The 24,250-nt window shown below is 40.2% G+C and overlaps 1 protein-coding gene across 1 annotated transcript in view; it reads right to left on the bottom strand.

The window, feature by feature from the left end:
* Nucleotides 1-29: 29 nt before the first annotated feature.
* The window catches only part of col14a1a (collagen, type XIV, alpha 1a), a 127,297-nt gene continuing 103,076 nt past the window's right edge, over nt 30-24,250 (bottom strand). The window contains exons 40-48 of the mRNA XM_018686105.2: nt 23,000-23,053; nt 17,426-17,479; nt 17,202-17,273; nt 14,116-14,151; nt 11,667-11,733; nt 11,295-11,486; nt 7,999-8,076; nt 6,747-6,902; nt 30-2,815 (exon numbers count right to left, since the gene is read on the bottom strand). Of these exons, the coding sequence (XP_018541621.1) occupies nt 2,496-2,815; nt 6,747-6,902; nt 7,999-8,076; nt 11,295-11,486; nt 11,667-11,733; nt 14,116-14,151; nt 17,202-17,273; nt 17,426-17,479; nt 23,000-23,053 (1,029 nt within the window). The 3' untranslated portion in view covers nt 30-2,495. The remainder of the gene's footprint in view (nt 2,816-6,746; nt 6,903-7,998; nt 8,077-11,294; nt 11,487-11,666; nt 11,734-14,115; nt 14,152-17,201; nt 17,274-17,425; nt 17,480-22,999; nt 23,054-24,250) is intronic.

The raw sequence follows: 24,250 nt of genomic DNA, 5'->3' as shown, positions 1-24,250 counted from the left end.
ATAGCAGTTGGGTCTTTCTGTTGCTCCAGGTTCTGGTAGCGCGCAGAATTCGATCCCTTAGACTCTGCACAGTGAGGCCCCTTTTGGTCTACGTCAAGGTCCACTATGCCACTGAGTACCCTCTTATTAGGAGTATCTCTCAGTGCACTTTTCAATCTTCAGTTTGGGTGTTAGGGTTAAGTTATTTCTTACCATTAACTCTTCCATCTGGGCTGTGGACTTCAAAAATTATCAGCAATTAAACGCACAACCTTTAATCCTAAGAGCAGCAGCCAACTGATCAGACACTCTGAATGTGTATTTCTTGCAGAATTTGAGTGTTTTAAGTTTACTGAACCTGGTCACCAAACACTCAGTGAACCTCTCACTGTTGAAACAGGGCAAAACCAAACTTTTGCATAATTAGGATGATTCATAACACCGTTTGTGTTGCACAGACTCTAAAGATTTTTGTCCCTTTCAGTCATTTAGCTTTTTTTAACCGATATGTTCCACCTGCCAAGACTGCAGTCTAAACATGTCAGGTAGAAAACGACCTGTCTTTACATAAAAACGTTCAATTAAATAAAAGTAGCCTCGTCAGTCCATTGTTACATGTTCGTTTCACTGTGAATTTTAGTCCCCACGCTGCAAAAGAAACTGATGTTAATCTGCACCTGTGTGCTGGAGACAAGAGCTTCGGCTTTATCAACAGACAGGAGCCATGCTTACTACTTCCACATCCAGGCAGCCTCATACTGTAGAAGCTGAACTGAGGCACCAGATTGTCATATTTTGCAAATGAAAAACACAACCAACAAGAGCTTTAGTATTTGCATCTTCCTTTGTTTGTGCCAATTTGGAATCATAACTGGCTAGATCAATTGTCCCTCATCCAATCTAACTGATTACAGCTAATTTTGGATTTATTTCCACGCTGGAAACAGCAGGATTCTGTAGTACATTTGACTGAACTCAGCCCCTAGGATATATATACAACTCACTAAAAACAAAATGTATTGTTACAATGTTATTCTCATTATCTTATGAGGTGTGTTGGTCAGTGTTATCAGCATGTCAGTGAAGAGATGGGTGTTGGAGCTAGAGGCTTCAGAGGGTTAATTAACCTGTTCTTGTCTAGTAGTGTTTTTACATAAATGCTCTAGAATCTAGTTTAAGTTTGACTTTTTTGTGTTGTTAAATGACCTAAAACACAATGTTGTAGTCTCATTACAGATTTATTGGTTATAAAAGCAAACAAATTAGAAAATAAATAAGTTGTTCATATTGTACTAAGGGGCATGATGGTAAGACACATTCCTTATTAAAACTGTTCAAGTCTGACAGTTTAAATGTCAAATAGACCAGGGCCAGCTCACAGCTAAACTTTCAGTTGCTTCAGTGCCTGTTTTTTTCAGACTGCAGTGCAGGAGAGGGCAAAGTTTACACTTTGTGGTGAGACAGCAGACTGTTTGGATCCAGGCCCACCTTCCGACACGAGGTCGAAAGGTCAACCGGTGAGAAAAGTGTTTCCACAGTGAGCAGGCCTGACTTTGCATAAGAACAATAAACAAAACAAACTGGGGCAGCAACACAAGACACAAACACCGATTTGTCCTTTAAATTCACCACAAGTCTGAGTATTAAAGCCCAGTACAGACCTGCTCCATGTTTGTACTAACAGAATGAAATATGGAAGGACAAAATATCATTGTGGTGGCCAGATTTTCTCATCATTTACAAGATAAATTTGATTTGTGTTCCACAGTGTTTAGGTAACAGAAATTCGATATGTCTGCTTCTACATTTCATTTTTTGGAGATTAACTCCCATAATAGTTCATCCAAAAACACTGGTAAAGAGAAGCAAATTCAACACAATACTGTACGGAGAAATCTCTTCAAAAACATTTCAATATTCCTTTACACACTGAAACACTGAAATAAGTGTGTGTTTGGGGGGGGGGGCATGATTCATCATTATAAAAAGCAGCCTGTACAAATGTTGCCAGCTCATCATCCTCAATGATTTGAATTGTAAAATAATCTAGCTAAATTACATTAAACCAAAAACAAGATGCACGTATCCAGTTACACACTCACTGGTTGGCTCAAAGGAGACATGCAGCTTCACACACAAAAACAGAAGAAGGGTTTAGTCCTGAAATCAGCTGTAAGATGGGAAGAAACAGGTCTTACCTTTACATTACCACTGGACGATGCTAACATAGATCAGGCACTTTTCGGACCCCCTTTTTTACAGAGATATCGTACAAGAGTCCACAGAGCTATTTACACTGTTTCACCTGGTGGAGAAACTCACTGGAGACACAGGGAAGAGGGGGGTTCTCACCACAGTTCCAGATTGGGGGGTGGGGGTGGGGGGTGGGGTGTTGGGGTAGGTGTATGTGTATGTCAATATGTGATTTGTTTCCATGTGTGGATATGTGCGTGTTTGTGTGTGGGTGTGTTGTGGCGTGCAGGGCTCAAGCACTTTAGGTGAGTCCATCCTTCCTCTTAAAGTCCTCCCTCCTCGCTCTCCTCCATGGCGACGACATCACGTGAAAACCTCCTGGCGACGCCCGGCGACCTCAGCTCCACGTCCTCGGAGTGGGCGGGGCGCGAGCGGTAACCGTGGGCCGACTGGGAAGGCTGTCGGGGGTAGTACTGAGGGGGGTAACCACGATGGTAATAGGGGTCCTGCTCTTCCTCTCCCTCCTCCTCCTCCACCTCATCTTCGCCTCCTTGGTCGTTGTTGTAAGCCACTGCAGCGGGGTTGTACAGCTGGTTGTAGGGAGGGTTGTAGGGCTGGTAGCCGCCGTGAGGCAGGGGTTGGACTGGGGTGGTGGGAATATTTGGGGGTCAGTTTTGAACGTACGTTTCCGGATCACCACAGCTAACATAAAATCACCACTGCAGGTGAGCGTGGAGCGAGGTAAAGGCTGGCTTTGTGACTAACAAATGCCTTAAGTGAGCAGAAGCGCGGCAGGAATGGGGAGCATGCAGAGGGTGAAATTTAAATTATGCAGCAGGTTCGAGCAGTCTAATTTTCTCTCTTTTTTCACTGACACTGAAACTGTGCATAAGCAGATTTGGGATCTACAGTAAAGACTGTGTCCACAAGACTGGGTTAATGAGGAAGTTAGTTAATGAAACTCAAGAAAAATCTGGTTTCTACCACATTTTGCCCAGATTTTCCAGAAATGAAAACATCACAATCTGGGTCCCGTTAGGGGGAAAATTTAGATTTTCTACCCACCTTACAGTATGCGAGATGTACAGATAGAAGTGGGTTGGTTAGTAACGATTGCAGCCAATCAGCATCAAAGCAATTCATCAGCATTTAGCTGAGATTAGCTTTGAAGAGATTTGAGCTTGAAGCGGGGTGAAGCGGAGGGGCTGCCGCAGCAAAGCATTGTGTGCGCGGGCATTTGATGACAGATGGCACTGCGATCAGCGCCGGTGATCATCACAGCAACGTTGTGTGGTTTTGTTTGGCCTTGTGGGAAAGCAATCTAATCCAGTTTTGTCTCTGAGACAGTCAAGTGATGAAACACACGGCTTTACAGTTCCATCAACAAATCTTACTGTATAGTAGAAATTAATCCAGTTTCTATTCATAATTAACAATCATACAGAATCATGTGCATTACGACTGAAAATCTTCTCTGAATAATGTTTCTAAAAACTTGCACATGATACAAATTAGGTGCTGTAAGTTGCTTAAAATCACTTGCTCTGTTAATAAAGCCACCTTGCTTTTTTTAACTGTTGCAACTTAAAAAAAAACATGGTTGAAAAAAAATATCAGGCAGTTTGATTTGTTGCCTTTTGTTGTTGTGGATAATTTCACATATAATCCTGCATAAATGAAGCGTAGGCTGCAAGAGTAGTTTGGGATACAAAAAAGAAAAAAGAAAAAAACATTCTCCAGAGAACCGAAATTTCAAAAACACTGCTGCAGGGATTAGAGGTTAAACACCAGGGCCAAGAGTAATTATCCATCCCAAGAAATACTGAGGCCTTGAGGGAATCATTGAATTTATCAATTTCCTCAGTTTCTAGTCTTATGAACAGGGCACAGAGGGAGGGATGGAGGGAGGTGAGCACAGGAAGAGGAGGAGGATGAGAAGGAGGAGGAGGAGGAGGACGGCTGGAGAATGCTCCTCAGTAATCATTCCCATAGTCCTGTTGAACTTCAGTCAGAAAGACGAGGAAGCCGAGGGAGAGGAACAAAGGGAGGGAGGGGGGAGGGGAGTCAGAGAGAAGATGTTACACCTCGTATCAGGAGGGAAACCCAACGGCACCAAAGAGTTAACCCTCTCAAACCGCACTGACAGAAACTTTCCCAGCTGTCAGGTTGCGGTTTTGGAGGTAGAAAAATTAGTCTTGGAATCTGCTTTTCTCTTTTAGAGAAAGAAAATATGCACACCCTGAGTAATTCTTACAATAAATTTAGCTCAAATAAATATTAAGACATTCATTTAAAATGTTTGGAAAGATGGAAAATGTGTCAGATCTCTATTTTGCTTTCTTTACACAGGAAAGTGCAAATAAAGATTTCCAACACAGAGACAGAAGTACAACATGAGCGATTGTAGTCCATAAGACATACCAAGAAAAGCATGCCATGTGAGTAATACTGAGCCAAACATTGTGCAGTAACACAGCACAACTTCAGTGTTTAACCAGTAAATACTCAGTGAGATGCTCATTTGAAGGCAGTCTGCTTCACGCACACAGCTACTCTAAACTCTGAATTCAGTGAAATGATCTCCAGAAACAAGACTTGTGATATGAGAGCTGGGTTCTCCCTCAGTTTCTAGAGAAGTTTAAAGGGATAGTTCAGTTTAAGGCATTTAACTACTTAACCAGAGAAATTCATAGACGATTTATGTATCTGCTTGTAGCTGAAAGACGTACCCAATGGTTGCCTATTGACTATGTGACCCTCAGCTTTAATCTCAGCATTCACATACCTGGGAAACCAGGCAAGACATTTGCAAAAACATAAAATAGGAATAAAAAGTAAACAACACGTTTGTCTCACTTTGATTTCGTAGGAAAATACCAGCACATTTACTGAAAAACCCTGAACTATCCCTTTAAAGGTCACAAGAACAAAACAAAAGGAAGAGTATACTCTACACAGTGTATTTTATAATTACAGTTTCACTTTTAAGTGGTCAGTGAGGCAGTGTTTAATCCTTGCATGGTTTAGAATAACAGACACGACTCCTCTAAGTCATAAAATAAAATAAAATAAAACATTATGACTGGAATCCATTCATATAAAGGGAATCTGCTTTGATGGATGAAGTCATGTCTCATCCATTGGCTACTTTTAGCACATGATATATCATCAGGACGACTTGTCAGGAGCTGTTAGATGTGTAATGTCCTTGCTGTGATGGGCCCAAGACAATGGACACTTAAGCTGGAAGGTCATCATCAGTCTGAATATTCAAAGACGCCGAGCGTACGTGTGTGTGTGCGTATATGTGTGTGTGTGTGTGAGACAGTGCATTTTATTAGATGTGAATGCAGACAAACAGCTCTAGTCTGTGACGTAGTAACCTTCTTAATCCATCAGTGTGGACATGAATGTATAAACTTCACAGTGGAACAACTATAAAAGCCTGATTACTCTCCAATTCTCTGAGAGCTTTACGAGGACAATAACTATCTCAGAGCCGGCTGTCACAGTGAAAACTATATTTCAGTGTTTTATACTTATAAAAGGTGGTTTATAAGATGGAAACACTGGGCAGGGTTGGACTGTTTAAGCTGTTTATATTAATAAATTACCAAATCTAAAATAATTAATCCGCCAGTAGTCGGTTGCTTTGAACAAATTCTTTTTAAAAAATGACGGAATATAAATGATGCTCAGTTGCAAAAGGACAAATCGAGACAAATGACATCTAAATAAAGAGCAGAGAATGTTTTTGTAAAGTCTGGATATTTTGTGTTTTGACTATGTTTAGTAAAATATTCCAGTCAAAATGTTATTTTTGTTTCAATTGCCAGAACCTGACTTACAGTGCACACTGCATGTTTCTGCTTTTGTCTTCATTTGTCTACAGCAGTGGTTCCCAAGCGCTTTTCAAGTAACAAGGTTATCGAGAGAATCTCATTCATGTTCTGTAGTGCAAATGAAAAATGCTTGCTCAACCTCGTGTTTTTGGATTTTATAGACATGTCTGTATTGTTCTTTAACGTCTCTGTTCCCTCCCAGTTTGGTGACCCCTGGTCTCCACTATGCTAAAGGTATCTTTTGACATTTAACTGGTGTGGTGTGGATGTTTGTCTACAGTGTGGAAAACCAGACAAGCTGTCCCTGTTGAGTTTCATGTGCTAATTTGTTACTGCTGAGGCAACACTTTACTTTATGTACGCCATTAAATATTTAAAAGCAGTATATAAACATTTAGTGAAGGGTTTATAACATACTATAATGTAGCTGTAAGGAGATATGAAGTGTTTATTGATGTATTTGTCAGTAACTTGGTAACTCCTCCTACCAAGTTAGGTAGGAACTCATAATGACAATATAGTAAAACACAGTTGTAATAACAAAATATATAATTAGAATTTACAGGAGAAGTTATAATTGTTGACTGCATAATAAAACACTTGAACATGTCCTTAATGTAGCTGCATTCAGCTTAATTATAGTATGTTATAAACCATTTAGTAAATGTTTGTATACTGTTTGTAAATGCTACAATAAGTGGGTGCTACAAACAGCAGCTGGATGATGCTTACCTCCGACATTGTATCCCATACATGAGTTCTGGTCACAGTATCCTGGAGGGCCAGCTGGTCCAGTGCTACCTGGATTTCCCGGCCTCCCCGCTGTCCCCGGGGTACCAGGCCGACCGGGTGGACCCTGGCTACCTGTCCGTCCTTCACCGGGCAGGCCTGAGGACGGAGGAAAAGTTTGTGTTAAAAGACGGGCGGAGTGCAGAAAAGTCAGTCGATCAATAAACATTCGGCGGAACGACTGACAGCGTGTCACCTGGTGAGAGGGGATAAAGGAAGACAGAGAGAAGGCAGGAAAATAAACTGAAAATGTGCCATCCAGGCTTGCACGCTGTCACTGTGCTATCACCGTCTTCAATCTGTTCTAAATCCCCCTCTCTGCTGCCGTAACAACATGACATCAAAAAATTAGGGGCAGCAAACGTTTTCTTGTCATTTCGGGATAAGGGAGATCATAGTGAAGGTCCTGGGGGCAGGCACAGGAATAACTGTTCTTAGCTGAAATTTAGCCAGAGGCTTCTTTTTTCTGTTTACATAGGAGAAACTACTCCATCAGGACTCGCTTCGGCAGTCAGCAGAAATATGAAATCAATATTTCGAGGTGAGTTTCATTCGCCAAGCGCTAAAATTATCATCCCACAAATATTCCAAAAAAGCATGGTGGATAAAGACAGACAGCTCTCCCCTATACCTTTCTGTCAGAAAAGATTTCCTTTCTCATACGTTGAAGTTTGTGGATTTTTTTTAGCAGTTATATGATCATAGAAAAGTTTCCAGGGAAGTTTTGTCAGCTTGTTTTGTGAGTATTGATCGCACAACAGTAAACACAAAATCCCAGCCCTGACATATTTTCATAACACAAAACTCAAACTCCACACAGTGCACAGGGAAATCAATACAGAGAATTATATTCATGGTCCAAGACGTCCGCTTGCTTTTCTCCGAGATTCAACAGAGAGTAAAATCCAAAACAGATTAAGTCTGTGTGCCGTTTAATTCTATTGTTTAAATATTAGAAACATTTTTTGGTTTTCTTCAAAGGGACCACAATGAAAAACATTCCTCATACAGTAGCTCCGGTGTGGGCGCAGGCTGAAAACACCAAAAACAAAAGGTTCAGAACTGAATCATTTTAAATATATATTTTAGAGGAGCCACAGCACCTCCAAATGTGATCTGTGCATTGAGACTGGATTCAGTTCTCTGTGCTTATCAAGTGCTCTCAGGACTACGTCTGTGTTCGTCTGTATCTTACCTGGAGATCCGGGTGGTCCTCGAGGTCCCTGACTCCCAACCCCTGGACTACCCCTCTCTCCCTTCTCTCCTGGAAGACCTGGCAACACACACAGCATAAAGAGATCCACATTTAGGTGAAAGTCACATTGCACTATTGCTATTTTTGGTGCACACACAGCTACATCAGGGTTTATTAGGGGATACTGACGATCCCAGTGGTGGAAAGTAACTAAGTACCTTTACTCCAGTGCTGTACTTGAGTAAAATTTTGATGTATGTGAGTATTTTTAGTGTATACTACGACTGTTGTACTACTTCACCACTTGTATTCCACCACATTTCACAGGGAAATATTGTGAGTTAACTACATTTATGTGACAGCTATAGTTACTCAGTAAATCAGGTTTAATTTAATAACTGTTTAAGACCCAAAGAGGTCAAATTGTCTAATATTCCATTAAAAGCAAAGATACAATAATATATGAATTTGTGTTGTTCATGACCTCTCAGATTTATCTTGTGACTGTTTGGAACTAACTGTACATAAAGTAGAAGTTTGACATCTAATAATGTAAAGTATAGTAATATATCACAGAGAGTACTTTTGCTTGTTACGGAGTATCTTTACATTGTTGTATTGCTACTTTTACTTAGGTAAAGCATCTTAACGCTCTTCTACCACTGCACTATGCCAACATTCGTATTACATTACAAATTTCTGTAGGAAATGTGCTGGATAAATTATGCCTGGATGATCAGTCTAATAAAATGTATGATAAACCCAGAGTTGGCTCCGTGCTGCTGTCCAGTAGTGCAGCTGTCTGAATGACCTAATGGAATATTTTTTCATGCGCTCTAATATTAGAGAACCACATAAAACTGTGATCTGCAGATTTTCTGTCCTGCTGCTTTTATGGCTGTCTTAATCAGCTGCATCGATAAAGAGGAAGTAAGCACAATGAGTCTGAGGAGAAAACATTTTACATTACCCCACATAAAAGTTTATTTCATTGTCTCGTGTTGTTCTCTTTACAAGAGCTCAAATGGCTGGCTCCATAGTCTCCCTCTATGCAGGACAATATTTTATATGGAATGTAGTTTGTCAATTTTACTTAAAAAAACAACTGATTTCTGTTGAGCAGCAAAACTTTGTTCCTGATTCTTCTATCAGCCCTACTTGGACCATCTGAGATAATAACAACATGTCCTATTTTCATAAATAAGCCATACATCTTTTGTAATATTTGGCCTACTCTGGTTTCAGTTCAGCCTGTAAAACAGTAAGGTAATTTGTGTGTGTGTATTGGGCCCATGGCTGCAGATCATAAATGTTATTGAGGAGAATCAAAGGTCTGAAGCGTGGAGGAGGACCTAACCATGCTGGACATTTCCTGACAAGAGGTTCAAGTGCTCTCAGCTTTCCTAACCCTCTGTGTGTGTGCGCGCGCAGGCCCATTCAGTATGTGGTTCTTCAGTGTGGGTTGCATGTTTTAGTGATGAAGACGGAGCCTCATAATGGCTGTTTCTCCTCTAAGGCCTCGTGGCAGGCGAATGACCTCATAGATATTGGAGTTACTGTCTTCTGGTCTGGAGTGAAGCTCGCGGGAGCTCTGACCCTCACTGTGAGTTTGTCTGGTGAGTCAGAGAGCAGGCCAGACAATGATATATAGCAAACAAGCAGGCGGGTTGAAGCTCCAACTGGAGCGACGGACAATTTTTCTGTTCTTTTCACAGTAAAAGCCTCTCGCTGACGTGGTAAATGCACCACTTTACATACATAATGTATCTGATTATTTTACAATCACACTACTTTCACCAGCGGGATGCTTCTTTTCAACATAAAGATTTATCACAACACCACAGGCTTACACAGTCACAATAACCATCTTTATCCAAATAGCTGGCTGTGGCTGAGTAGGTTCTTTTTATTCTGTTTCATTTATGCAGAAACAGCGACAGGAGAAGTAGACATGGAAGTGAGGATGAAATTGAAACATTAGCAACAACTCTGCTTGACCTATTTTCCTATTGTGCAGAAATCTAGTTTCCTTAAACTGTTCATTATTTTGTTTGTTGCTTTGAAATGGGCTCAAATGTTTACCTTCATGTATAGTATTGAAAATGTTGGAATGATCAGAGTGCATTTCTACACACTCTATACACATATCTTTAAACAAATTTGGTTTAGAGGACACTGGCATTTAATTCCACCATAGCACCAGGCTGTAATTATTACAAAAAAATAATACTGGAAATCATGGTAAATTTGGGTTAAGTAATTACACTATTAAATGTTGAGTACTTCACCAATTTGGCATTTAGCAACACTATTGGACTCAAGGTGAAACACGATTGATCAAAACTAATCCATCAGAATTAGAGAGACTGTCTTTTTTTATTCCACATATTCTTCCTTGTTAAAACCGTTACCCACAATTCAACTGAATTGCTGACAGTTCAGCTGGTATGTTATGCTGGTAGCGGCTACTGTAGCCTCGAGCTGCCAGCCTCAAGCAGAGATGAGGAGCATGCTGCCTCACCTCTTTCTAACTCCACACCCCCCAGATTATTTTCATTTTCAGACTTGTAGTCTGCAGACCCAGCTGACGCCGCCTCAAGTGACATCCTTTAAGGCAATTTATCAGACTTGTCTGAGCTCCCTCTGGAGCCACAAAAAGCTTTATGCAATTTTTCCACATATGCAGTTGTACTCTAAGACCTATAAAGATACTTTACTGTCTAAAATCAGTGGAGTTCCCTTTTAACTAAATAAGAGATCAAACAAGTGATCCCCTTTCATTTGCAAGTTATGACAGAAAACCCAAAGGTTGGGGTGTCTTGGTATTCTAGGTGTTTAAAGCATTGACCATGAGCCACAGTGTCCCTGTCAATCAGTCCTCTCAATTTTGTATTAAATGCATAAAACGCCCCACCATTAAATAAATAAATAAATAAAAAATAAAAGAAAATCAAAAGGCTGCATATTATATTTTTTCCATATATTATCAGTCATCCTGTCTTCCAGTTTAGAGTTAGATTGCAGTAAGGTCTGTCTAATAAATACCCAAATGGTTTCCCCTCTTTCGATGCTAATATAAACAACAGCATGTAGTTTGAGTGTCTAGACACAGCCCAGACAGTGAAGGACTGATTATGGTGTGTGATCACTCTGTATATTACAAAGAGAGATTTGTATGTTTGGATATTGCTACATCTATTTTCCTGTGTCAATCTTTCTTCTTGACATATGTTGTCCTATCCTGTATAACTCCGTCTTTATTCATAAACACATCCTTAGATATCGTCCTCTCTTACCTCTGTCTCCCGGTCGTCCGTTCTGGCCATTGGTACCAGGGAAGCCCGGTCTGCCAGGCGGGCCTTGCTCTCCCTGAGGCCCCGGGAGGCCTCTCCTTCCCGGCTCCCCGGGTGGTCCGGGTACTGTTCGGACCGACACTGCAGACTGGACGGGGATCTGGTTCAGTATGGAGTTATAGCGAGACAAGTGGCCTGCAGGAGGTAGAGGAGGAAAATAGTTTGAAATGATGTAGATGACTTTTGAGTATTTTGAGACAATTTGTGTGTTTTTTGTTTGTTTGTTTGTTCTGTTTTGATTGAGGGTTCTGCAAAATCAAATAACAATATATTTATATGCTTTGTGTTAATGTTTATACGCCACTGATTACTCACTCTGGATGAGTTGTTCACACACTTGCCGTGCGATGGCTCGAACAGCAGCCTGGGATTGCACATCGCCCTTGGGAACAAACGACACACACAGAGCTCAGAGAATGTGATATCGCACAACCACACAGTAGACTGATTCGACTTTTCTATTTGAGCAGCCACAGGAACATAAACTTCCAGACCAGTGGCTGATAAATTGGTGGGCGTGTGTTTTGTGGATGTTTTAATGAGCGTACTCCACCTTTATTCCACACTCTGACGCCCCTTATATTTATATTGGCCAAAACAGATAGCTGAGAGCAAAGCAGAGGGTATCTATAAATTGCACAATTAAATTACACTACATAAATCAAAGTTTAATCTTATAAATATCTGGGTATAACTCTGTTGACTTCAACTGTGCCTCCACTAAACTATGTTGGTATTCCACGCAGTAAATTTTAAATCCGCATTTTTACTGCAGCTGAAATTAGCAGTGGGAAACATATCAACAAATGTATCAAAATGAAGTGCTGGTGTCTTTATTTGACAGTGTTAAGTGCCCACTCTTGTTAGGATTTTAAAGGGAGAGGTCGCCCACTGCTAAACCTTTGATACGACTTGCTATGTGGTAAAGTAACAGTCAGAAAGTACCAAACTGTCTTTATGGGCATCTGTATTGATATAGACTGAGCAGAATAAGAACAGAGCAGAGTGTTTGAGTGTATGAATGTTCCTTCATATGAGAGAGGTGGTAATTCCTCTGACAGACTGAGCAATTTTATTAGATACCTACAAGTGAAGAGTTTTACTTGATATTTAACTTAGGATCTAGTGACCTGAAACTTTTTTAGATTTAAGTTGTAACTGATATTCCTTAAATGCCATTAAAAAGGAGTTTTCAATGGGTTTGCAAATTAATTTACAAGCAGCCTTGTGGTTGTATGCCTCAGCCAACCAATCCAGTTATAGTTAATCACCACGTGAATTCTCAATTTATGGCCACAAACATGTTTTTTGCAGTCACAGTGACCTTGACCTTTGACTACCAAATTCTAATCAGCTCCTGAGTCCAACTAAATGTTTGTGCAAGATTTAATGAAACTATCAGATGTTCCTGATTCCTGATCACATTCACAAGAGCGGGAGGTCACAGTGATCTTTCACCACCAAAGTCCAAGTGAACCTTTTGCACTTTACTGAACATTTCCCAGCATTACTGAGATAAGGCGTTCACGAGAAGAGGACAGACGGACAACCCAAAAACATAATGCCCGAGGCAATGGCTGTCAGTGGTGTGGAGGCATAATAACTGTGATGATGTCTAATTTAAGACACCACTGAGATGCTTTATGGGAAATGTAGGATCCAGTGTTTTTGAAGCTTGACTCATACAACAGCCTAAAAGCTGCGGATGCCAACACCATTGTTTTGATTTGGACCACTCTATTTTTTTTTTTTTTTTTTTGGTTTGTTTGTTTATGACAAATATTCCAGTTTCACAAAAGTGCAATAATAAATCACTGGAATAGCCTTTCAAAAATAACATTCCACTGAAAAGCTACAGACTTATTATCATTCAACTGGCATTAGACCCTTATTGCTTAGATTTGTCACTTGAGTTGAGACTTGGTCACAACCTCTAATATAAGTTCTAATACAGCTGCTTAAATAAAAGTGGCTTCACTGCTTAACCAGTGTTTATAATGAATTCGACAGCTGGCAGTCTCCTCCTCTGCCGTGTAATCATCATCGTTTTTATACAGTCATTTGATGCGACATTTATTAATGTGTACAGAAAAATACATTAAGGAAAAAGCTTTGTGATAAATGTCTACTTTTCTGCTGCTCATTTTTTACTGTATAAAACATTCTGGGTCTGTGAAATGAGTTGCGGGCTAGGTTCACATTACAAGATCCTAACCAGATTCTAACCATCTTTATTCACAACTGGACAACCGCACACAAATGTACAACACAGAGGAGAAAATCCTGTCATGTATCTTTCCCCCCCAAAGAGACTTTCACGTTGAGCCCTGCTCTGAAAATTAACTGCAGCAAGGTACAAATGTTGATAAAACGAAGCAGAAACGGGAATTACAGGTTTGATTCAAGTTGGCAAGTCGTGTGTCTGTCAAGCCCTAGGCGGCGATGGCCTCGCTACTGTGTCAGCAAAAAATAGCTCTGCTGCAAATTTGAACCATGAACACTGATTTGATTTGGTTTTCCCTAAACGAGGTTGAGGGAGTGAAAAGAGAAATAAAGTGAATGTTGGTGCAAAAGACGAACGAGAAACAGCGCATGTGTGCAGGAGGGTAATTTGGTTTCTTCAAAACAAGGGTGTGTGAAGCATTAGTGAGGAATTGTTGGGAGTTTTACTTGAGCAAAATAACAATATTTCAACGGCAAAATGGAGCAGTAAAACTTGATTTGTTCTAAACAGTGGTTGAAGTGTGAGAGTGGAATGACTTACTCTTTCTCCCTTATCGCCTTTGGTACCAGCAGGACCCTGGAACATAAAAGCACAGGAGGAGAATAAACATTGGCCTGGGATGTGTACTCACAAATAGCCACACTCATCTCTCTTTCCCTCTCTCTTTTAATACCCTCACCCCATTACTCTCCATCTCTCTTTACCATTTTCCTTATGCCTCTTCAAACACACATACCTTTTCTTCTCTGATCTGACAATAAATGCATTGAAATTGTGACAATGTGTGCCTAGGTTCTCTTTGTTGTAAAGACAACACACACACACACACACACACACACACACACACACACACACACACACACAAATAAGCCCCAAAGCTAGTGTGCCCACAAACAGTGCACAATGCCTGTGCATTGGATGGGCTTGCTTTATGCTACTGCCAACACTGTAAAGCACACAGATGCATATCTGATCACAATACACGCACACACACACTCAAAAACCTGCCAAGCACATAAAGCCAGTGAATGCATATCAGAGTGTAATGCATTGTAATCCAGAGGCAAATAAAAGACATATTTCCTGGCCACAGAACCATGTGCTGATATGATAAATATCAGTTTGATGTTGTTACAGCTTTTGAATAAAGGCTTGTTTATCTTGGGGGGAAACATGTCCTTGACCACTGACTGACTGGCTATATGTGTGTGTGTGTGTGTTGGTGGATAGAGAAGGATAGAGAAAATGTGCACGCAGTCCTGGCATATTATATGCATATTATATTGCAGATGATAGAAAGCCTGTGCCAACATTTGACACAGCCGCTGAATCTGAGTGCAGGTCTCCACAATAAAAGTCTTCTCCTGGATCTCCTTTTGTGTGTCTGTCTGGACCTCCTGAGTCTTCCTGGGCACATAAATATCTACTGTCTTATCAGGGTGACATAGTAAAACCAAATCAAACTGTGTGGAAGCCAAAGTTAAGTATCTGGGTATAAGAAAGACAGAGAGTATCTCTCATAAAAATCTGATTTCTTATATTATTTCATCAAAACTCTCTTTTCGTAGTGCCTGGCATATGTATGGTCTGTCCAAAGCACAGAGTAGATGTTTTCTCGCTCAAAATGTTTTACAGTTCATCCGCAGGGGGAAGTACGTTTATGATGACTTTCCTCTTGCACAGTTCTTCAACGTGGAATGATAAAACAGTCACAAAAAGATTGTTGCTTTTTTCTTTTTCGAAACTGGCAAACGTAAGGCTGCTCGCTACCAAGTCAAGCAAGATAAATTAAAAAATCCTCAGGTGGTTGAGGCATTGGAAAGAACATTCAGAAACAGTATTTTGTCTAGGTTAGACACACACTTGGACTCATTGCCACACACTCAGGACATCACCTGGTGCTACGACAACCTGATTGTTGACTTGTGAGGTCAGTAAATAGAGAGGTATGTACATCTGGTGTCAACTGCAGGGAATTTTGATCAAAATGTGGGTCAGTGAAACAGTAGGCTAAACTTAAAATGTATAATCCAAATACCTAATCAAGGTTGTTTTTTTGCTGTTTTCCACAAGTGACATCTGTAACATCTGGCCCATCAAGACTCTGACAACATGGGCCAACTGACAGGAGATTTTCATACAGACTTTGCAGAGATCTGTACAAATAAGCTAAAAATAACATGTGTTTTGTCCTGTTCTATGTTATGAAGTTTCATGAAAATTGATCTTGATATATAGAGCATAACATTTCCAGATGTATCATGTCATTCCTGAAACAGAACAGTTTGGATTCCACTTCAGATGTCTGCATATCAGGTCAAGAATTTGACAGAGCTTGAAGTCCCGCTGTTCTGAATCTTTACACTCCATCTTGCCTTCAGTGCTATAAATCCACTGTCCTTTAACCCATTTCTCAGTGCGGCGGCACTTTTGTGTCCACCCCGACAAAACTGTTAGGAATGGCTTCCGCAAGGTCTCTTAAGGTCAGCTGCGACATGATGAAGCAAAATGCTATATTTCCCTGTAGATTTAAATGGCTGATAAAAACCACTTGTTTAAGAGGAAAAATGTTCTCTTGCAGCAGCAACCTGGCGGAGGGTTGCAGGGGGCCAGAACGAGAACTGAATCAGCAATTCAGCGCTGAAGTAAAGTTTGAGACTAAAACTTTTAGTTTAAGAGATTAAAACTCCAGATTTTCAGTTTGTGTATCAGCTGCATGTGCATACATTCATACGGGGCATCTGTGTCTGTCGGAGTCCCAGAGATGAGGCAGATGTGATCTCTCATTTGTTTGTGTGAGTGTGAGTGTGAGTGTGTGTGTGTGTGTGCGTGCGTGAGTGTGGGAGAGAGTGGGGGAGAGAGTGTCGTGAGTGATTTATAGCTCCCCCTCTCTGAGCCAAACTTTGCTGCTGGCCTGCAGAGCTGACCCGAGACTAGATTAGCTGTCACCAACATCACAGTATCATCTGTTCCTGTTAGCATTACACAAAGTTTGGAATCCAACATCTTCTCCTCCGCATCCTTTTCTGGGCTTGTGTTGTGTCACTTGCACATCTTTCTTCTTCTTTTGCTGGGGCTAAGCAGAGAACTACTTACTGAACTTTTACAATGAAAGTGAACCTTAACATTTTGAATTTCAAATTTTTATTTATTATTTCTTAAAAGATCACCTCATGAGATTTGTCTTTTGGATAATCTATACAGATGAGCTTAAGTCACGAGTAAATGATAGCTGTTATTATGATTCAAGTCCAACACTAAGAGGCTGCTTCCAGTTAAGAGAGGGGAGACTGGGAAGTGGAACAGGACAGGAAGGAGGAAAAACAATCTGCAAAGCATGAACTCCTTGTCAGTGTTGGAACCAAACCACAATGTTATTTATATTTAAACAAACTCCTGTATGTTTAGGGGGGCATGAATGGAGAAAAACATCTAAGACCAAACCTTTTTGTGCGAGGGTTTAGTTCCTGCGGTTCAGGTCAAGTCACACCAACACAATAACAGTGTTCTGTATGTATGTAGTCTGTATGTTGCATGCATGTCAATGGAGTTCTTGTGTCTGAAGCTAATTCGGTATCTGAGGTATTTTCACATCAATCTTAACAAAAGAAAACATTTTCACTCACTGGAAGTCCTTGATCTCCCGGGGACCCTGCTGGTCCACCTGGTCCTGGAGCTCCGGGTGCACCAGGGGCTCCCTGAGAGAAACACAGGTAATGGGAGAAAGAGACAGAGATGGAGAAGGGAGGTGACAGAAAGCAGAAGGATCAGTCAAGTCAGTGTGTGAGGGTGAGCTGCCAAGAAAATGATGCTGAGAACTTAATAAAAAATCTTTTTAAAAAAGACTTACAACAGGTCCAGGAGGTCCTTGTCGTCCCTGCGGTCCGATATTTCCCGGCAGACCCTGACGGAGCGGTAGAGGAATACATTCAGTATATTAAATATTATGTGCACTTTCATAATTGTAGGTTGAACTTTATTTTGCACAAGCCCTTTCTAAGAGGCCTGAGGAATTTCCTGCGAGTCTCCAGACTAAACCGACACTAACACTGTTATTTTCTAATACAATTAGCATACAGGCTACTGATGGAAACCAAACTCAGAAGCTGTAGCGTCTGCTGCTTCTGCCGGTGGTTGTCCAGCCTCAATCTGCCAGCAACTACCTCGAAATCAAACATTTGCTTTTACTTTTAGAAATATTGTACAAAACACAGGTGCATTCTTCCTGACTGCAGGGCTTTTCACAATAAGATTGTAGACCGTTACATAATCTGTATTTCAGTTGCCTCAAGGTGTGTAAAACCATCCGTGCCCTTTAATGTCTTCTCCATGATGCTGCGGTTTTTAAAAGAACACGTGAAAAAGAAATTGCAGCTTTCACTTCAGAGGCACATTCATACCTATGAGAATTCTGTAGGCCAGTTTTCTGAACGTATGACATATAATAACAGGATATATAATAGCATGATGATGGCTTCGTTGTATCTTAATATTTATGGGTCGTTCAAATTGAACAAATTCATTGCTATTAATACACAGTTTGGAAATTGAACTGAGCATCGGATTGTCCTGGAAAACAGCTTAACCTGAGGTTCAGCTAATCCTTTCATTTTTGCTTGGATGTCTGTCGTACTTTGTGGTTGCACACTGGGGCTGATGCCCTTTCAACATGGACACTCCTTATACGGTTCTCGGTTTAGCCTGTGTGAGGATGCAAGTCCTGAATTACAAACAATAAAATGACTTAAAAATGGGGAATATGACTCAAATGAGGATACAAAGTGCTAGATAAAATGTTAATGAAATTATGGAGGGTGGAAAAATTATAATGATTTAAAAGGCGCATGATACAGTCTATATACTGTAGTTTGCTCTTTGATTTCTTTGCACGTACACTGGATGCGTGTTATGTCTAATCCCATTCAGTAAACAAAATGATGACATATCTCTTAGTGAGGGAAATTCCCCTGTGGCGTTTCATCCTAAATGTCTGCCAAAGCAGCAACAGCATCCTCTTTGTTAAAGTCTCACGGGAAACTTTTACCTTCCAAATGGACACAACAATACCATGTGTTTGACTGCACAACAGAATCTGCGTTCATTACACAATAACACAACCATGAGCTCCTCTGCAAACCTCAGCCAGTATGTGACATCAGAAAACTCCTCAGTGAGTGTCACTCCGGAGTCACACAGTAAACACTCGCCATGTCCGACCCACTAATGGGACCCGGGAGGAGGCCTGAGATCCTACCAATGCTCAAGTCTCACAACGTCACACACGTTTTACTTTGAATTCCTTTCAGACTGAGTAGAAACACATCTGGAACAAGAGGGTTCTCAATCTTATGACCCCAAAAAAAAAAAAAAGTTCACTAAATTCCCTACTGAGAAGCAAACAAGCATTTGATGCAACACAGACAGGAGTCAGCCTGGTGTCACACTATAAACACTCCCCAGTAAATCACTCTAAAAGCTCTGGTAATGGGACATAGCTAATCGATCCAGTGCTGGAGCATAATGCAATGACAAAATTACACACCCGCCGTCAATACTGATGACATATCATAATCCAGACTTCATTTTTTTTTCTTTTAGGTTAAAACAGGAAATTCAGCCTTGTGCCTTCTCTCACAGGAGTCAGGCTCATGAAAATGTATTGCTGCTGTTTTGGAAGCCAAGTGGCAAAAAGTTTATGGTCTGACCTAGAGGGGCAAGGGCTAATCTAATTCAGAGTTTTGTATGCATGCTGAAATACCCACAAACAGTGAGCAGGTTCCCTCTATGTAACCTCTATTAACTACTAATCTACTCATAGCAAACTATCTTTGCAAAGGGCTCTGAGGTGAGTTTGGATGCTCTAGTACAAACTGTGCTGAGGACTTCTCAGCGGAAGATGATTTACAAGTCAGCAGTATATCTACAAGCTTTTACGAGCCTGGATCTACTCAGTGCGCTCCTGAGTTGAAAATGCTCTGTAATGCAAGCATCAATGACAAAATAAAGATTCATAGCTTTCCTTGATCCTTTTCACTGTGACACAGACAAATTAAGTAGCTAGGAGACAGTTACTGTTGTTACAACTGGTCTAACTGGCTGGTGCTGTACAGTCTTGGCCAGACTTGTGTTTTTTGTTTTTTTTTTAACACTAAGCCTGGCTTTTTTTTGGCTTGTATACACCTCAAATTTTTTTTTCATGTAGTGTGTAAGTTTAACTGAGAATCAAAGGGATATCTGTGTTCCCTCTTCTCCTTTCTACAGATCAGATGATAAAAATGAGTGGCTGGGATAAATCCCTATCAAGTGTCCACCCCCAAAAAAGCAGCACAGGCAGCAGGGATTATCAAAAGCTGCTTCTCATTCATAATCACTGTTCAGTTGGCTACACTCTACTTTCTATATCACTGTTAAATGAATAGCAGTAATAGCAGAAACTGCTGTAGCATTGATAACCTCTTGTGAATTGATTCTTATCAGTATTCGCTGCGTCCCTTTCGCCACTGCTTTCAATACATCCGATGAGAAATCACAGATTTAGAGGGACTTCAGTCTGAGCACGCTGCTGGAAGCATCAGTGTGTGACGCTGCAGTTAATTCTGCAGCAATAAAACTACTGATTGGAGAGGTTTCCTGTCTTGTATGGAAACTAAATTATAATTGGCTCTTTGTGAGTCTACAAACATACGCATTGTGTTTTTTTACAAGAAGTCAATAATTACAGATATAAAATACACAACATATTAGTAGCATCTTGATGAAATATGAATGTCGGAGGCCTGTCATAATCAGTGTCTCCCAATTGATATCAGCTAAAATTGCTCCCTGATTAGTCATTTCACATGATTACACTCAGTAATTACATTGGTAAACATGCACTGTATTCTGTGATACAGTGCAGCCTGGTAATTTGAAAACATGAACATAATATATTGTGAAACAAAAGCATTGAGCTGTAGTGTAGTGTGTTTAAAATTCTAAAAAGTTTTATTTCCCTCGCAACTGGCGGTCGTAGCTCTGGCATGTTTAGGAGAATCTGAAAACCACATTTACACTGACAGCAAGCTCAGGAGTGTAAATAAAAGCTCAACAAATCTAGCAATAAAAAGCAAAATATGAGAAAAGGATGTGCAGCTGTAGGAAAATCTAGTAATGCTTTAAATAAAGATCAGCTTGAAGATTTCCTTTTTTTAACTGTTAAATAGCAGCCTCAGAAACAGAAATACTACAAGCTGAAACTTGAGAGGAGTTTACCTAATCAACTAGCTAGCGTGTTCACTTAAGGAGACTTGATATTTTTAAAATCAAAGTTGGAAGTCCTCTCATTCACTCAAACACATCCAGTTTCCTTGGAGTCAGCCTGTGGCAGCCATTAGCAGAACCTGAGGAAATGTTACATCCAATCCATTTGTAGTTGTACAATGAGACAAACACTGTTTGATGGCATTGCATTGTGTTAGTTTGTGAAAGATGGTAGTTTTTACGTCATGAGCCTTTCAGCAAGACAAACTGGACGGTACATTAGGCGTCAAATTGAGCATCAGCGATGAAGTTGTAAGTCCTAAATCAAACATGTCATGGAAATGAAGCATGTTGAGAGTATCCAGTTAGAGTGGATGGCTACATTCATTGTACACACAGCTGAGAGCCTTTACTGTGGCTACCAGACAGTCACTTTCCAGTGTGAATATGTATCAATATCTGCTGCTTACTGATTCTGGTGATGCAGTGGGAGTGAGCCACAATATCAGACATATGCCTTTAACTCTTAAATGGGGAAAAGTTCCCTAAACCTAAGAGGGAATTTGGGATGGCATTTAGGTTATCTGACAACATTACTCCAGTCTATATGTTTACTGGTGAGTCAGTCTGCTTCTCTTCCTAGAAAATGTCTGATAACAGATATTAACACTGTAATGGGCAGACAAAACGTTGTTCACTGTCTGTTAGAGTCACGCACCACCATAATCACAAATCTTTAAACACTGCAGCACACTGCTGCGTAAAAGAAACAATCGAGATGGTTAAGGCAGGATGGAAAGCAGATAAGACTTTAATGAAGATGCCATTTCACAGTGTAGTGGCTGTTATCAGCACCTTTAATTAAACCAAAATAAGATCTGAGTGAATCTTTTCCTTGTTAAAAGTTCATGAACTCCAAACCTATCTGGAACTGTGAGAAGAACCTCCAGCCAACATACAGGTGTCCTGAAGGAAACAACATGACAAGTCTGAAAACTATGTATGACTTCTTCCGAAAGCCGCCACAGAGGGGAGCGTCTGGACCCCTGTCAGCCAACGAAGAGACAGCAGATGGATTATGTGTAGAGTCTTTCACCTCGCCAGGAGCCAGGCCAGGACAAAACTCTCCTGTTATCATATTACGCATTTGGATAAAAACCTCCTCTTTCTGCTCGCCGACACATTACCCTCTGGCTGCGTTTGTGTTTTGGTATTTACAGTCCTGCTGGGTATTGTAAGGCCTGATTTCTCTGTCAGCATCAACTACAACCAGCTGGTATCACTGAGCCTTCATGAATGGGATCTCATCCACTGTGCATGTTGTGTTCAAAAGCCGGGCAATATGTACTTTTCAACAACTGGGGGGAAATACTTGTATAGTTTTACGAAGGGACATAAAACCAAACAGACAAACACAGCTGGACATTTAGAAACTACACAGCTGGAAAAGTAACACAAATATTTTCACAAGAGGCTTGAAAAACTATTGTTTGAGTGAGAATCTTAAAGGACATCTAAAATGTCACCTAAAATAAGAACAAAAATTGTACAAATGTTATGTTTTTAACTGTTTAGAATTTTGCATTGTCCGCTTTTCTGACACTCAAATATTTATTTATCACATTTGCCATTTGTACTGTATTCAGTATCTGGAAAATATGTCAGAAAAGCTACACAAATCGCTCATAATAGTTCTGAAAAACCTCTGATAGTTAGGGGAGCAACATCTGGCAGACGTGCATTTTCCAATGGACTGACCTTTTTTTATTTTTGTTATTTCTATGTTGTTGTGTATTGCTATGCCTACCTGCCTTTTCTCCAAACCATTTTGAACAGAGCTCTCATATCTTAGAGCACCCTCTACAACTAGTAATGATGATGTCAGCAAAAAGATATGCTACTATCATATCGTCTCCATTTATCTTTGAGCAGGTTGTGGTTTTTCCGAAATAGCAGCCTTCAAGTCTCACTTTCAAGATTGAATTTCTACACTCCATTTAACTCAAAACGGAATTTATTTTGTCCACATCTCTACATTACAGTGTCTACATCTATATATGAGGTAAATCAAATACTACAGATAAATAAATCCATGTAGCATAAAAGGAAATGCTCCTCTATATACAACATTACAAAGTAGGACCATAACAGAGTGTGCAACAGTACAGTTAATGTATTATCTTACCCTTGTTCCTGGGGGGCCGTCTCTACCGGGCGAGCCAGGGCTTCCAGGAACGCCCTAAACAAAACACAAACAAGCAGGTTTGAAATCACTATGACAACACTACAGCACTAGTTTATACAGTACAGCACTTCATGTTTTAAAGGCACTTCATCTGCCAAATCACACACAGTGTAACAGGAAATGTCTTTTTTTCTCCATATTTAAAATTCATTAAAACACATTAAACCAAAGGTCAAGACAGATAAGGGTTTGCTGTCTTGCTCAACGATGCTTTGACAGCAGTGGACATAAATTTGATTTGTGCAAAGAACCCGCTTCTAACCCTCGGGACACAGGACAGTCTCTATATCAGCTAGCCACCCTGCTGCTCCATCTTCTGCCCCATTTCCCCTTCATCCACCTCTCTGCAGGTCAAAGCACACAGCCGATTCCAAAATACAGTCATGGATTAAGTGTTGAGGTGATTTATCTCTGCACTTCAGTATTAGTGGAGAGCTCATAAAACAGGACAGTTAACACTGTTAAAGGTTCCACAAATTACAGGACAGGGTCGCAGAGGACAGGCCTCCTATGATTAATGATGTGCCGTTGTTTAGATGTTGGCTGATGCGTGTTCTCCCAAGACATCGGCAATAACACCTCTCCCGCCACTGTCACACACACACACACACACACATACACACACAGAGCAGGGAAGTAAGCTTACACATCTGCACAAAACACATAATGAGGCTGAGGAACACGCTGCAAAAAATATCCATCTTATTGACTCCATGTAACAAGTGATAAAATCTTCCAGTGCAAATGTATTAAACTTGTTTATAGGTTCTTTTTAAAATGCACATATCTTTAAACAATAAAGAGAATTTTTTAAATTAAACTTGGTTTAGAGGTTGAAGTAAAAGTTGATTTTCATTGGCTTTTTCATAGGAAACCATTTTTTCACTTGGTTTAAGAAAAAAAACTTGAATGACTTTATAGGAAGTTTTTTAAAATTATTTTAAAACCTTCCACCCCCTTTATAACACACTATCATGTAGCTGCAATGTGGACACTTTTAAAGTGTTTGTTGATATTTGTCAACTATAACAGTAGAGCTACAGCAAATGTAACTCATGTAACAGATAAAAAAATGTAAATTGTAAAATATAAGAAACTTTCCATAAAACATAAAATATTTAGTAATTCTGTAAGTGCTTCATTAAACACTAAGATACAAGATTACATCTATATCATAGTCAAGTCTTGACC

Source organism: Lates calcarifer, linkage group LG15 (assembly GCF_001640805.2).
Source record: "Lates calcarifer isolate ASB-BC8 linkage group LG15, TLL_Latcal_v3, whole genome shotgun sequence".
Lineage (NCBI taxonomy): Eukaryota > Metazoa > Chordata > Actinopteri > Centropomidae > Lates > Lates calcarifer.
This window is presented reverse-complemented; position numbering and strand designations above follow the sequence as displayed.